This window comes from Parasteatoda tepidariorum, chromosome 9 (genome assembly GCF_982258835.1).
Source record: "Parasteatoda tepidariorum strain Cologne lab strain chromosome 9, Ptep-v5.0, whole genome shotgun sequence".
NCBI classification, from domain to species: domain Eukaryota; kingdom Metazoa; phylum Arthropoda; class Arachnida; order Araneae; family Theridiidae; genus Parasteatoda; species Parasteatoda tepidariorum.
The window spans coordinates 14,735,907-14,750,195 of NC_141763.1; the positions used below are offsets into that span (position 1 = coordinate 14,735,907).

General features: G+C 32.2%; 1 protein-coding gene across 2 annotated transcripts in view; it reads right to left on the reverse strand.

Annotated features, from left to right (window-relative positions):
- LOC107440382 (spire type actin nucleation factor) overlaps positions 1–14,289 on the reverse strand; it is a 174,525-nt gene that overhangs the window by 57,021 nt on the left and 103,215 nt on the right. For both annotated transcript variants that reach the window (XM_087150917.1, XM_087150916.1), the window contains exon 2: positions 8,589–8,626. In XM_087150917.1, coding sequence (XP_087007043.1) covers positions 8,589–8,626 — 38 coding nt within the window. The remainder of the gene's footprint in view (positions 1–8,588; positions 8,627–14,289) is intronic.

Consider the following 14,289-nt stretch of genomic DNA (forward strand, 5'->3'; position numbering starts at 1 on the left):
CGAAACCTTGGATGCTGGCCCACTGTGAAATGGTTCAAAATTTTGTAAGGGAATATTCGGATCTGTATATAAATCAATATCTGGTCAGAAAAAAAAATTAAAAAAAAGCTTTAAATTCAGTATGGCGATTCTCTATTGCAATAATTTGAAACAAGTTTAAAAAAAAATAGCCGTTCTTAAACTTAACAAAAGATCTCGTAATACAGTCAACCGCGTAGTGAATTATGATTCCAAAGCAGGTATCGCATAAAATAGAAAAGCCTCGAAAACGGGAAGTTATATTATTATCCGTCAGTTACATTTAGGGCAACATTTTACTGTTCCTTCAACCAAACAACAGGACTAACTCAAACGTAGATCCTTTCACATTGAAATAAATATTACTCACTAACCTAATAACTATTTTAATATTGTTAAGTTTCCGTATTAAGAGTTATGTAAATTACCTTAGAATTTCAGAAAACTTCTTTCTAAAAAGAATTTTTTTTTCTTTTCATAATGCTCTATCTGTTATAAAAAATATTACAACTGTTGCTGCAATAAACTCATTATTATGGTAATCCTCTAATACTTGGAAATCACTGGGTTCCGGCCCTATTATGGGGAAACGAACGGTCATTATTACAAATTTTATATGAATAGGAGATGTTTGGAACGCCTGATGAAATATATATTCCATTAACTCAGTCCTATGTTTTGTTCAATCAATTTTAAACCGCAATAATAGGAAAAATCTTAAAATGGAGTAAAAAGATATTAATTATGGACTAAAAACGAGAAAAATAAACTTCCATTTTTCAACCATTTTTGGCAGATATAAAACTGAGAGTTTAATATTAACGGCAAAATTAAAGGTCGCCATACACAGAGCAGAACAAATGACGAGAGAAATATCGGCTGCCAGTCGCCCACTCGATCGCCAACTTTGTCACCATATATTTTTCTTTTTGTTTTAATATAAAAATGGAATTATTATGAATATTTAATAACACTCGAAAGATTTCTTTAATTCACGCCTATTTCCATGATTTTTGTTGCTCGATTTTGAGGAAAGAATTCTTAGTTTTGCCAAAAGAAGTGGGGACGCTATAGACCGACGGTACGCCGAAATGGATTGTGGTTGAATGAATTGCGAAAACGTTGAAAAAGAACAACGTGAAAAGCACGCTTGTGCTTAATACATGGCGAAAATCGGCATGGTAAAGAATTAAAATCTCATTTTCGAAAAGGGAAAATGGAGCACTTTTCAAAAACACCCCATGAAAAAAAGCTCCTTCTGGGGCTTTAAGAAAACGAAAATCGAAATTAAGCACCTCTAAGCACTTTTTAAAAACGCTACGCACCATGGGAAGTGTCCAAAATTATTTTTTTTTAAACAAAAAACATGCTTATGTAATATGTAATCATCCCCTCTAAATGAATGTAACATTTACTCACTTCGGTTGGTAACAGTAACAGATATGCAACGAAAATTAATCAGGGTGCGTAGCCAAATTATTCAACAAAAAAATAAGCACATTTTAAGCACTTTTCAAGCACTCAAAAAATATTTTTAAGCACTTTTAAAAAAGGTTACAATTAAAGGTTTTATCTTGTTTCAACCGCCATGTCATGTCAAAAAAAAAAAAAAAAAAAAAAAAAAAAATATTGGCATTGTTTTTGACAAATGTCAAAAATCATGAAATTTTGAATCGGGTAAAACGAATGGCGTTTTCATACGCTAAGGACTGACAATACGCCGAAATAGATTGGGGTTGAATCAATTGTGAAAACGTTGAATAGAACAATGTGAACTGTGTCGTTTTGCATTATTCGAAGTGAAAATCAGCATAGTAAAGGAAAAATCTCATTTAGAAAAAAAGAAAATTAAGCACTTTTTTTAAAAACATCCAATGAAAAAAAGCACCTTAAAGAGCTTTTAAAAAACGAAAATCGAAATTAAGCACCTTTAAACACTTTTTAAAAACGCAACGCACCATTGATATGTAACGAAAATTAATGTAAGTAGTGTTAGAAGGATTCTCAATGGTTATCGTACTCGCAGCTGAATATTCTGAAAACTACCATAAATTACACTTGGGCAACAAGAGAGAAAAAAAAACTTTGAAGTACAAAAAATGATCGAACTGTTTTTGTTACCTCACGCATTTCATAAGAAGTTCTAAAACAATGATGAGAAAAAAAGAAAATTCGGTTGTGTGTTGAGTGATATGTCGAAATCAACGCCTACAGTTTTTTAACGCTGACCACACGAACTTGTCCATAAGCAACCACATCAAACAGAGAATAAAGGCCCGACCTTGATCCGATTTAAAGAGCAGCACACACCGTTCCTTTAAAAGTGAAATTAAAAGAACGAAGTGAACTTAAGAGAACGCTGTACTGTGGGAGAAATCGTTCATGGCGAAGTCTCCTTTAACGACACAGGTCATTTAAAACTTAAGAGGAGCATATTATACTTAGAGGAGCTTAAGGCATATTATAAGCATTTCAAACACTGAAAAAGTATTTTCAAGTACTTTTTTTATATTAAAAACATAAGGTATGCACTTTTTTCTTGTTGTATAAAGTTTTTCATATAAACGCAACCCTACAATAATTGATGAGACGTAAAGTTTTTGACGTTTTTTTAAAATTTCTTAAAAAAGCACTTATTATTAACTTTAAAGGTGTTTAAGCCACGTGATTTCTCATACTTATCAATAAAGTTTTGAGAGGTTTGATGGACTGGAAATAAATTATGAGTAAAAAAAAAAAAAAAAATTTAACAAACTATGTCAGAAAATATAGCAATAAACTTGTAACTTGCCTTGATTACTTTGGCTAATACATGCAACAGTTGCATAAAATTTCGCAAGCCCAGCTTGAATATTTGTGGAGATATTGACATCTTTATTAGCAAAAAAACTAATAATGAAAAAAAAAAAATTTCCAGTTTCTTTCTTTCTTTGCTGCCATAACTCCAAAAATATTCTATAAAATTAAAAATAAATTGGTCCAATTTTTAATTAATAACAAAATTACCATTCTGAAATTCGAAAAAAAAAGTTCGTTAAAAATTGAACAAGATACGAGCATTAATTTAAATTCTGACCCGAATTCTTCAGCGCACATTCAAGTACTACTTTCATACAGCACATTCGAATAAAGCATAAAAAATTTTTCCCCATAATTTTGAAGTGACTCGTATTTTGTAACTAACGAAAAAAGTTCGATTTGTAAATTTGAATTACTATGTCGAAGGGTTTCCTCTCAAAACCTTTTGCTATGTCGAATTTTTTTTCAAAATCGAAAATGAAATATTTCGAAAAAAATCACTATGTAATGTGTAAGTTTATTGTAAACCAATTCTTTTCTATTTAATGCATAATTATTTTTGTCCATACCGTTTAAAAATAAAATTATCATTGTTGTATTTAGACTTATAGTCTACTACCATTACATACCACATATTTATTAGTAATTATTCTTATGTTCCACGACCTTGATTCTCAGAATAATATTTTAAAATACGAGACGCATCCAGAAAAATGAGTTTCCCAATTTTTCTTAAGAAAAAGAACCCACACTTTCAGGAACATATTTATTGGCAACAAGTACAGCAATGTTTCAGCTATTTTTCAACATAGCCACCACCAGAATTGAGACACTTGTCGTGTCTTGGGATCAACTTTTGCATCCCTCTGTCTTAGAACTCTGCCGCTTGTGAATGGAACCAGCGTGTGACAGACGTCTTCACCAAAACGCAACCGGAGGACAAAAATTTCTTGAGGTGCAAGAAAACGTGAAAATCGCTGGGAGCAAGATCGGGTCTGTAGGGTGGATGATCAAACAACTCCCAGCCAAATTCCGTCAAAACAGCTGCTGTGCGTCGTCAGGACAAGCATTGTCATAGAGGAGCGCAACACCTCCAGTAAGCATTCCACTACTCTTGTTTTGAATGGCACGTCACAATTTCCGTAGTGTTTCACATTAACGATAGACGTCTGTCACACGCTGGTTCCATTCACAGGCGGCAGAGTTCCAAGACAGAGGGATACAAAAGTTGATCCCAAGACACGACAAGTGTCTCAATTCTGGTGGTGGCTATGTTGAAAAATAGCTGAAACATTGTTGTACTTGTTGCCAATAAATATGTTCCTGAAAGTGTGAGTTCTTTTTTTTTTTTTTTTTTTATAAATTAGGGAAACTTACTTTCTGGATGCACATCGTATTACTATTTAGAACATATTTAGTTCTGAGCTTGTTATCTCGAAAACTCGCTATCTCAAAATTTTTTTAGCTTTGAGATATAGAGAGTATTTTGTATATAAAAAAAATCACTAAAGCTTGTTAAAATTGAAGAGCAAACATGTTTTTATCTAAATCAGCTTACTTAATCTCAACCACCAAAATAAATCAAATGGATATTTCTCCGGACTTGCATTTTAACGAATGCTATCTCTGCGAAACGGACACTTTCAAAATAAATGATCCACTTGTTGGCAGAAGTTTATTATAATAATAAAAAAATAAAAAAAAAATAGCGTTAACCTAAGGGGAAAAAAGAGGATATGGACAAAAAAAAGAAAACAAGTATGTGAAGGTCGTTACGCATGCAAAGGCGTAAGAGCACTGAATTCTGTTAATGAAAATTACGGAGATTGGTGGAGTTTACGAACGCATGAGACGAGTGGAAAATCTTGATCTGAATAACTTTTTTGAAATTGAAAGCTATCATTTTGTACACTCATTTTCACTCAATTCGGAGTAATTGAAAACAAAAGGTTCCATCTAACTTACAAATTAAAACTTTTCTGATAACAATGAATAACTTAATTAACAATAAATAACTTGAAACAATGAAGAAATGAAAAATATGGCAACTGAAGCTGAATGGAATTAAAATTACAAAAACCAAATACAAAAGTATAATATTTAAACTAATACTACAACGAAATCAATGTCAAACAACATTGATTTCGTTTGTATTAGTTTAAATATTAAATTTTTGTATTTGGTTTTTGTAATTTTAATTCTATTTTTCTCTACCTGAACTTTTGATACAGAGAGAACAACTTAAGACAAGACATTTGTCTTGCTCTCTCGATAGAAGAGGTTTTGCATTTCTGACTTCCGGTCCGGGGCTGGTATCCCCCTCACTACGTCAGCTTCGGTTGTCATATTCATACTTTTTCATTGTTTACTTCTTTATATATTCTATTGGTTTCAATTTTCCTATGGAATTTCTGCAACAGCCCATGGCCAAAATTATTCGATGCACTTTAAGATTCTATGTAAAATCTTAATTACCAGGTGATACTATACAGCTTTGTTTTTATGTGGCTGAAACCGATTAGCACCTCTTTACATTCGTGTATCAATTGGCTAAATTAGTCGATATATAATTTCAACGATTGGATAAATTAGACGATGTATTATATAAATATGGAATATTTATTATATCAGGTAATATATTAGTATATTATAATAACTAGACCAAACTATTAGACACACTACAGTGTTTTGATAATGACATGATTTGCACGAGTTTATATACAATACTTTTATATTGAAACATACATGTAAGGGGTTTTTATTCAGGAGAATTTTTATATACTTCCCATTTGCATTTATTTTTAACGTAATGCATCACAATGTTAACCAATTGATACACAAACATAAACAAATCTAAACCGGTTTCAGCAACGTAAAAGTAGTATTTTTTTTAGTAGTATTATCTAATGATGAAGATTTTACAGAGAATCTTAAAAGTGCGTCGAATAATTTGGAGAGGGACAACATGTTTTGTTGCGAAGAAAGGAGTCCAAAATTTCCAAAAAAATATGCTTGCGTTACGTTTGAACTACCCCTTTTAATAAACGTAAAAATTCTATCACTCAATCAGAAATCGTTCCGTTTTTACTTCTGCATTAACAGACGATAGCAGAAAGTTCTTCATTTATGCGTTACTTACATTTGGGATGCATCAGGGGAACACGTGGATGGGACCTCTGATGAAATGGCGTCACCCCTTTTTATTATTTACTTTTTTTTAAGAATCCAAGGCCAACTACTCAAAAGGGAAAACAATCGTTTGAGGGAGATGTGGTTGGAGCATTGGTGCGAATAACCGGTCTCGCCTAATTTTTTTTTTCGTCCTTTCTATTTTTTAGGTGAAACGGAGGGTGCGATTAAACCTTATGTGGGGCACACAGATAATTTGACAAGTGGCTGGCTGACAATCACTACCGACTGTTTTTTTTTTCTTCTCTACTATGCAAACCAATTAAGCAGCATATTTTTATAAATAAATTCCATTCGAACGACTGATTTGTGGTTATTAATAATCATATGATTGTTAAAGTCATTGCATATCATAAATAAAGGAAAGTATTCCAGCTTCAGCTCATTGCGACCAGGGGGTAATAGAGATAAAAGATTCACAATATCGCGACCCAAGGCATAATGGTGGCAATTTTGTCAGGATTGCGCACAGGCTGCCTTTACTTTTCAGACAAGCTGGTACCCAACGCTCTAAAACTGGGTGATCTTCAAGCCGAAACTGAAAATCGACGCCGAGTTATTCAGAATGAAAATTCAGTGCAGGGTTCCCACTCAATTTCAGAAATAAAAAAAAATTCCCTGACTTTTCCAGGTATATCAGGTAAATTTCAATGAAAATCAATACCATATTTTATCTATACTACGAAATTTTTCATCAGAAAATTTTGATTCTTTTACTTGTAATGCCAAGTATTAGATTTTCTATGTAAAATAAATAACATTATATGAGGAAGAAAGCATTTCAGTTTATCTAAAATGTGAAATTTTTACAATAAATAATTGTAATAGATGTTAGAATTATTTAACTCGAATTTCAACAGCTGAGTACTGTTACTGCTGAGTACTGTTACTGAGTACTATTACAATTTTAAGACTGTTTTCTTTTCCAGGTACAATGAAGGAATTTTCCAGGTTTTTGTAATAAAAAAAATTGCATTTTTCCCTGACAATTCCAGGTTTTCCCGGTTCTTCTTGATCCGTGGGAACACCGTCAGTGCCTTAACCCCTGGACATTAAAACAACATAGTTGCTAGGACAAAAAAAAAAATAAATAAAATCAGCACAATTTACAATAATAACAAATATTTGTTGTACACTATTACGCAATATTTAAAATAGTGTACAGGTAGGTAATTTTTAGGGATATTTCGCAATCAACAATGAGAATAAAATATAAAAATATTTTGCCCTGAAGCAATGCTCCTCGAAAGAATTTCCATTTATAACTGACATTAAATGGTTTTTGCTTTAGGCAATAGTATGCAGGTATTTTATTTACGTCGCACTAGAGCTGCACAATGGGCTACTGGCGACGGTCCGAAAAACATCCCTGAGGATGATCCGAAGACCTGTCATCGCTATTTTGATCCTCTGCAGGAGGGATGGCCCCCCTGCTTTCGAAGCCCAACGACCTGCGCGAAGTCGAAAACTTTACGGTAGAACAATTTAACAAGGACCAATACCGCACACCCTAGGTCTCTACGCAGGCTGATCAAAGTGATCACCCACCCGCTTACTGACCGCAGCCAGTCATGCTTGATTGCTGTTCGACTGGGAATCGTGTCATTCCACTACGGCACTTTTAGGCAATAGTAACAAGATCAGTACCCCCAAAGGTATTGATTTGTTATGGGAAGATGGAGGACTATGCGACCCGGCAGATTTAACGTGCATCAGTCACCATTTACTTATTACACGGGGAGCCTTCGGTCGGCCGGGGATCGAACCCATGAGCTCTTGGACATGGGCCCAGTGCCCTATCAACCAGACTATCCCGGCCACCTTAGTAATTTAAGCTCTTAAATCTGAGCCGCGATGGCTCAGGGGATAGAGCGTTCGCCTTCGGATGTGGCGAAATGGGTTCGAATCCCAGTCGATACGAATTCCGCATCCGGCTTGCACCGACCACAGTGCTGACGTGAAATATCCTCAGTGGTAGACGGATCATGGGTTAAAGTTCCTTGCCGTCAGGCTAACCGTGGGAGGTTCTCGTGGTCTTTCTCTCCATGTAACGCAAATGCGGGTTAGCTCCATCAAAAAGTTCTCCACGAAGGCAAATTTCTCCCAATACTCGATCCAGGAGTTCCCTTGTCTTCTGGAATGGGTTCAAAATGACAAGGCTACGGAGCTGAACATTAGTAGTCTTAAACACATAAAATTGGATCGACTGTTCAGCGACGGTTATAAAATTATAAAAAGTTTTTAAATCTTATAGTTTTTGCACAGCAAAACAAAATGCGACAATAAGCTGAGCACCCCCCCCCCCCAAAAAAGAACGTCGAACAGCAGCTATTATGATTTTTTTTTAATACAGAGAGATACTGAAATTTAAAAAGTGTAATTGACTCTAAGACAAAAATTATAAAAACTGCTCGCAATTTGAACTGAGATATATGTTTCTAAATTCTGCAAAACCGACCTTCGTAAATGATGGAATTACACAATAGCAAATGCTAATTCTACACTCCAAATCGGGAATAAAAATTTGATTCCTACATCAAAAGTTACCATATGAATCACAGATAACATTGAACATTACTTACCTGGTATTCTGATGTAGCAAGCTGCCTATTGACTGTATCTAGAATAAGGAAAAAAAATAAATACATTTTACTATGTGAAAAATTCATTTATACTATAAATAATATTGATAAGATAATACTAGTAGCCACATTTTTCAATAAAAAAATAAGCACCTTTCAAGCACTCAAAAAATATTATTAATCAATTTCCAAAAAAAATCGTAATTAGGACATGTGCAGCAATAAAAATTATTTCCCACTATTGTTTAAAGTTCGTAATTTATAAACATGAAATCAACAAAATGCAAAAACATAGTTATTCTTAACGTTTATAGCAGTTCTTTTATGAAAACCGTAATTCAGCTTATTTTATTCATTTTCAGTATATGCCTAGCACCAAGTACCAAGAACAAAATCATAATATTCAATATTTCATCCCTCACATTTCAAAATAATCAGCAATCTTTTTCGCATAAAATATTCTTCAAAATTATGAATAATTTTTTTTTTTTTTTTTTTTTTTTTTTTTTTTTTTAGTTTGTATACTCACAGATGTTAATGAACTTCTTTTTTATAATGCCGAGGTTCCGCCAAAAAAAAAAAAATCAGTAAATCAGTTAGGGTACCACAGACGAAAAAAAAAAGTTGGGAACCACTGAGCTAGAGTACTCAAATTTTAACTAGAGGTTCGTAAAAGGCGGTAATAATTTCCTAAATCTAGCAAGTAAAACTTATGTGTATTTTATCGGCGATGAATTTTGATTGCATCCTGGAATAGGACTCAGACACCAAGTTGAAAATAAAAATTTCAAAAAATGTGTGTTTTCTTTTCAATTGCACAAAAAAGAAAATAATTCCAATTTTTGTCACACGTAAAAAGAAAAAAAATAGACAAAGTAATAAACTTAATCATCGCTATAAATTTCCCTCAACTTAAAAACGTAGTTCTTATATTTTTTATTTTATAATCATTAATAACAAAGCTATATTTACAACTGTATACATTATTAAATAACTATAAAAAAACTGCATCCATTTGAATTTTAATTATCTATTAATTAATTAATACAAAAACTACAAAAGTGTCATTGACCCTAAGATTACAATAAAGAGTCTTAATTGCATAGAGCAGCAGCTTTTAAATTTTCTCCAATAAGATTAAGATAAAAATAAAAAAAAGTCAAACGCTGGCGGACGATCATGAATCATTTTTTTAATCCTACAAAAAATAAAAAATAAATCGCCAACTGGATTTATAACAACATAATGTTTTCACACTGGCCATGTAGTTTTTTCTTTTTCTTCCTCCGCGAGTTTTAAATTATACTTTTTTATAGCAAACTAATACCAGAAGACCCACAAATATTCGCACGAAATGGCCATAAACGTAATATGAAGCAGTGCAAGGAGACAGAAAAGCCACGCAATGTCAATAATATTATTAATGGATCTGAGGTTCATAACCCAATACTAGGTATTTAACCCGACACTGCATCCGTTTCAACCGTGATCTGTATGAAACAGAGTGCGTAGCTAAATTTTCAACAAGAAAATAAGCACTTTTTAAGTACTTTTAAAACACTCAAAAATATTTTTAAGCACTATGTACATTAACAAAACAATTTTCAAAGATTTTACATGATCATGATAAAATAATTAGTTTTTGACCAAAGAACTCTTTTCTTGATTATATTAGTCATTAAGTGATCGAGAGATTTTTCAATTTTATTTCAGAGGGTAGAAAATGAAGCTTGATATTGAGAATATCTTGCAAAATGCAAATAAGTTGAGTTGCACATGAGAGTGCAATAATCTCACGTGACCACTTGGATCAGTCTGCATACGGACCGAGGGTGGGCGGTATTGGTCCTCGTTAAACTGTTCTACCGTAAAGTGCTCGACTTCGCGTGCAGGTTGTCGGGCTACAGAAGCGGGGGAGGGAATCCCCTCTGCAGAGGATCAAAATTGTGATCATCCTCAGGAATGTTTCCCACACCGTCGCCAATAGTCGATTGTGCAGCTCTAGTGCGACGTAAAATGAACTACAACAACAACAACAGACTCGCAAGTATTTCATCTAACCTGTAAAATGATTGGCGCTTTCATACGCTAGGGATTGAAGGTGCGCTGAAATAGATTTTGGTTGAATGAATTGTTAAAACGTTGAAAAGCGCGCTTTTGCATAATACGTGGATAAAATTGACTTGGTAAAGAAAAAGAATCCCATTTTCGAAAAGGGAAAATGAAGCACTCTTTAAAAACACCCCATGAAAAAAGCACCTTTAAGGACTTTTAAAAAACGAAAATCAGAAATAAGAACCTTTAAGCACTTTTTAAAAACGCTACGCGCCATGTTAAATTGGGAAGTTATTTCTGATTAAGTTACATAATAAGTTGTGCCGGTTAAATTTACTGTTCAAAATTTTAAATATTAATAAACTAGCTGATTTTCTTTTTTCGTACGTGTTCTTCGTACGAAAAAAGAAAATAATCAATGAATCAGCGCTCGACAACACTACTAAATTGTAAGTACATTTTACCAACTCAACCAATAAATTCCAATATTTTTATTTATTTATTAGTAGTTGATCAACCGTTTTTCGTACGGAGTGAATAAAAAAAATTAAAAAAAGAATGAATAAATTAGGACTGGACAACATTAGAGAACATGCACAAAACAGAAAGGCATTGGACGACACAATTAATAAAGCTAAAAATAATTTTCCTTATTTCTTTATTTTTTATTATTAGTAGCCCATTTTTTTTTTTTTTTTTTTTTTTTTTTGGCTAAAAGCTTTGTTATGTCATTTTTATTTATTTACTCAAGTTAAAATTCTTGATGGTTTTCCATTGATGGACCAACATAATCTTGATGGTAACCATCAATATTTTCATCATGAGACATTATATTTTTTGATACAATCAACATAAGTAACCATCACTTTAGTGTAGGAATTCGGACTGATTTATGATGGTCCAACATAAGAATAGCAACTTGTTTTGATGGTTTGTTCATGTTGAACCATCACGAATTTCCATCATAGTATTCTTCAAATCAAATTTTGGAACGACCATGAACAACCATCATCCCAAAGTAGGAATTCGGACTGATTTATGATGAACCAACAAAAATTCCTAATCAACCATTATCGAAATGTTTAGTTGGAACCATCACGGACTGTTGGACCATGAGAATCAAACTTCTCTTGATGGTTGACCATCATAATATTAAATAGTATTAAAGTAGCATTTTCCATCATGGAATGATGGAAATTTGTTGGCATATCAAGAACCATGAACACGTAATGGAAAATGTTGGATGATGGTGGCCATCAAATGATGTTGGACCATCATGAATCGCACTGAAACCATATAAACCATCAATTTTTTTTGATTGGGACCATTTTGACTTGGATACAACCATCGTTGAACAGCCAACACAATTTTGAATTTATGACTAACACTAACAATGTTCAACGCCGTAGCCTTGTAATTTTGACCCTAATCCAGAAGAATACAATTCAAAAAATAGTTTTTTTTTATATTTAAAAAAACACTGCGACTTTTGAAATCTTAGTCCTTTTTTTCATTCTATTACTTGATTCAATATTTTTTCATTCGATTCGAGAAAATATCTAGGAAACAATACCACACTTGTCGATATAGCAATACGAAATGCATACATAACTGTAAGTACAAAATTGTACCTTTACCCTTATAACTTTTTAACTACTTACCTTAATGAATTCTTGTTTTATAAGCATAAAAAATGACATCAAAAATGATTCCTTGCATGTTTAGAATAGCAATGTAAAAAGCGTGCATAAGTACATGTCTAAAAAGTACTTTTTAAACACAAAAACCCTTTAATTCGTTCAATTGACTAGTGTACAGTCTTATTCGATTCAACGTGAAAACAAAATAATAAAAAACATTGCAAGAATTCGCGATCGCAACGCTCGAGTACGCCGTCTAGCGGGAGCCTGAAAATATCGGACATTAATTTATCACGTTTTCATTTAGTTCCATCAAAGTCATTGACTGAATCAGACGTCATTTTTTAGCAGCAAATAAGAAACAAAATTTCCCTAAGGAAAAGGCCGAAGAACTTGAAAAAAATCTCCAGTATATTAGTAAATCTTTCAGGAACAGAACACGCCAAACATTTGAAGAAAAATTCCTCAATAATTTTTAATTTCTATTATCAACAAACTTGCAACTGATGACTTCCGATTTCGGATACTGTTACAGATGTGTGTATTAAGGTAAAATGCATTTCTTCTGTCTTCAATTCATTACGAATTAAAGTGAAGTCAACATTGCTTTCGTCATTCCAGTGAATAAATATGAATTCAGAACATACAGAATTGTAATAGTTATAGCATATTCTTCTTCGTTATAGAATAGTATATATTTCTGTATCCATATAATTCGGAAAACAACAATAAAAAATTATCCAAGTTACTTGAAATAGTGCCATTTGTGCTGATTCTTAATTAATTTAAATCGTTTTCTTGGTAAGTTTTTTTTAATTTTGAAAGAATAAGTTCAACTAGAATTCAGCTATTCTGTTTTTAGCTACATATTCAAATTCATATCAATTATAAAATTTTGCTGTGTAGTATGTTATCTAAAAGTAATGAAGGTATAAACTATGTATCTATTATTAGAGAATAAAGTTTTCAAACAAGGAACTTATCATTTTGGAATTCTCCGGGAATCATAAATCAGGTAAGTGCAATGATTTTTACAATAAAAAATTTGCTTGTAAATATTTTTTTTTCATTTGATGATGGTTCTCTACAGAATGGTTTTTTACGTCTGATTAAGAACTATAAGAATAATAAAAAAAAAGAAACAATATGAAAGTTTTTATTTCAATGTTAATAATTCTTAAAATCGTTTTTTTTATCCTAAGAATTCTTTATTTTCCGTTTTTTAGTTTATAATTGTTTGATAAAAATTGTTCTCAAAATACTTTTGAAAAATTGAATGGTATAACATTATGTGTTTATGTATACTTCTTGTATATTCCAATGTTTGAAATAATATGATTCAGAAAAGTATGGAATAAAAATTCGGTACTTACGACGTATTAACGCCACCGCCGCTACAGATTTGGCGGTTTTTAAGTGCCGCCAATCTACACTTAAAATTTTTGCGACAGTTCATAAAATAAAACACTTTATTTAAAATCAAAATAGTTAATTGGATTTCGGTGGAAAATGAGCCGATATAGAGTTTAGCATAGATTCAAAACAATCATATCGCCATATGAACTTTGATGAATAAGATTCCAAATGAAATAACATTTCCAAAACGTACGTTTGCCAAGATAAAGTTTTATGTTGTGGGAATTGGTACATTTTCGTTTTTTCGGTAAAATATTTCCCTCCTGAAAAAATAAAATTGCATCTTGTTTTGTTTTTGGCAAATCCCAAAGACGAATATTCGTAGCACTAAAAATGGCGACAAAAAAGAATTGTTTTTTTTTTTTTTTTTTTTTTTGTTTCGTCAGCTTTCTTTATTTTACGTTTCTTAGTTTCTAAATAATGATTTTTATTGAAACTTGAAATTTTTTGATAAAAATTGTTGTCAAAAAACGTTGTTTACAAAATTAAATTTCATAAAATTATGAGGCTTATGTATACTTTTTGTTCATTTTAATTTTTGAGCTAATATGATTCTTAAAACTACAGAATGTAAAGTTTAAATGGGCCTT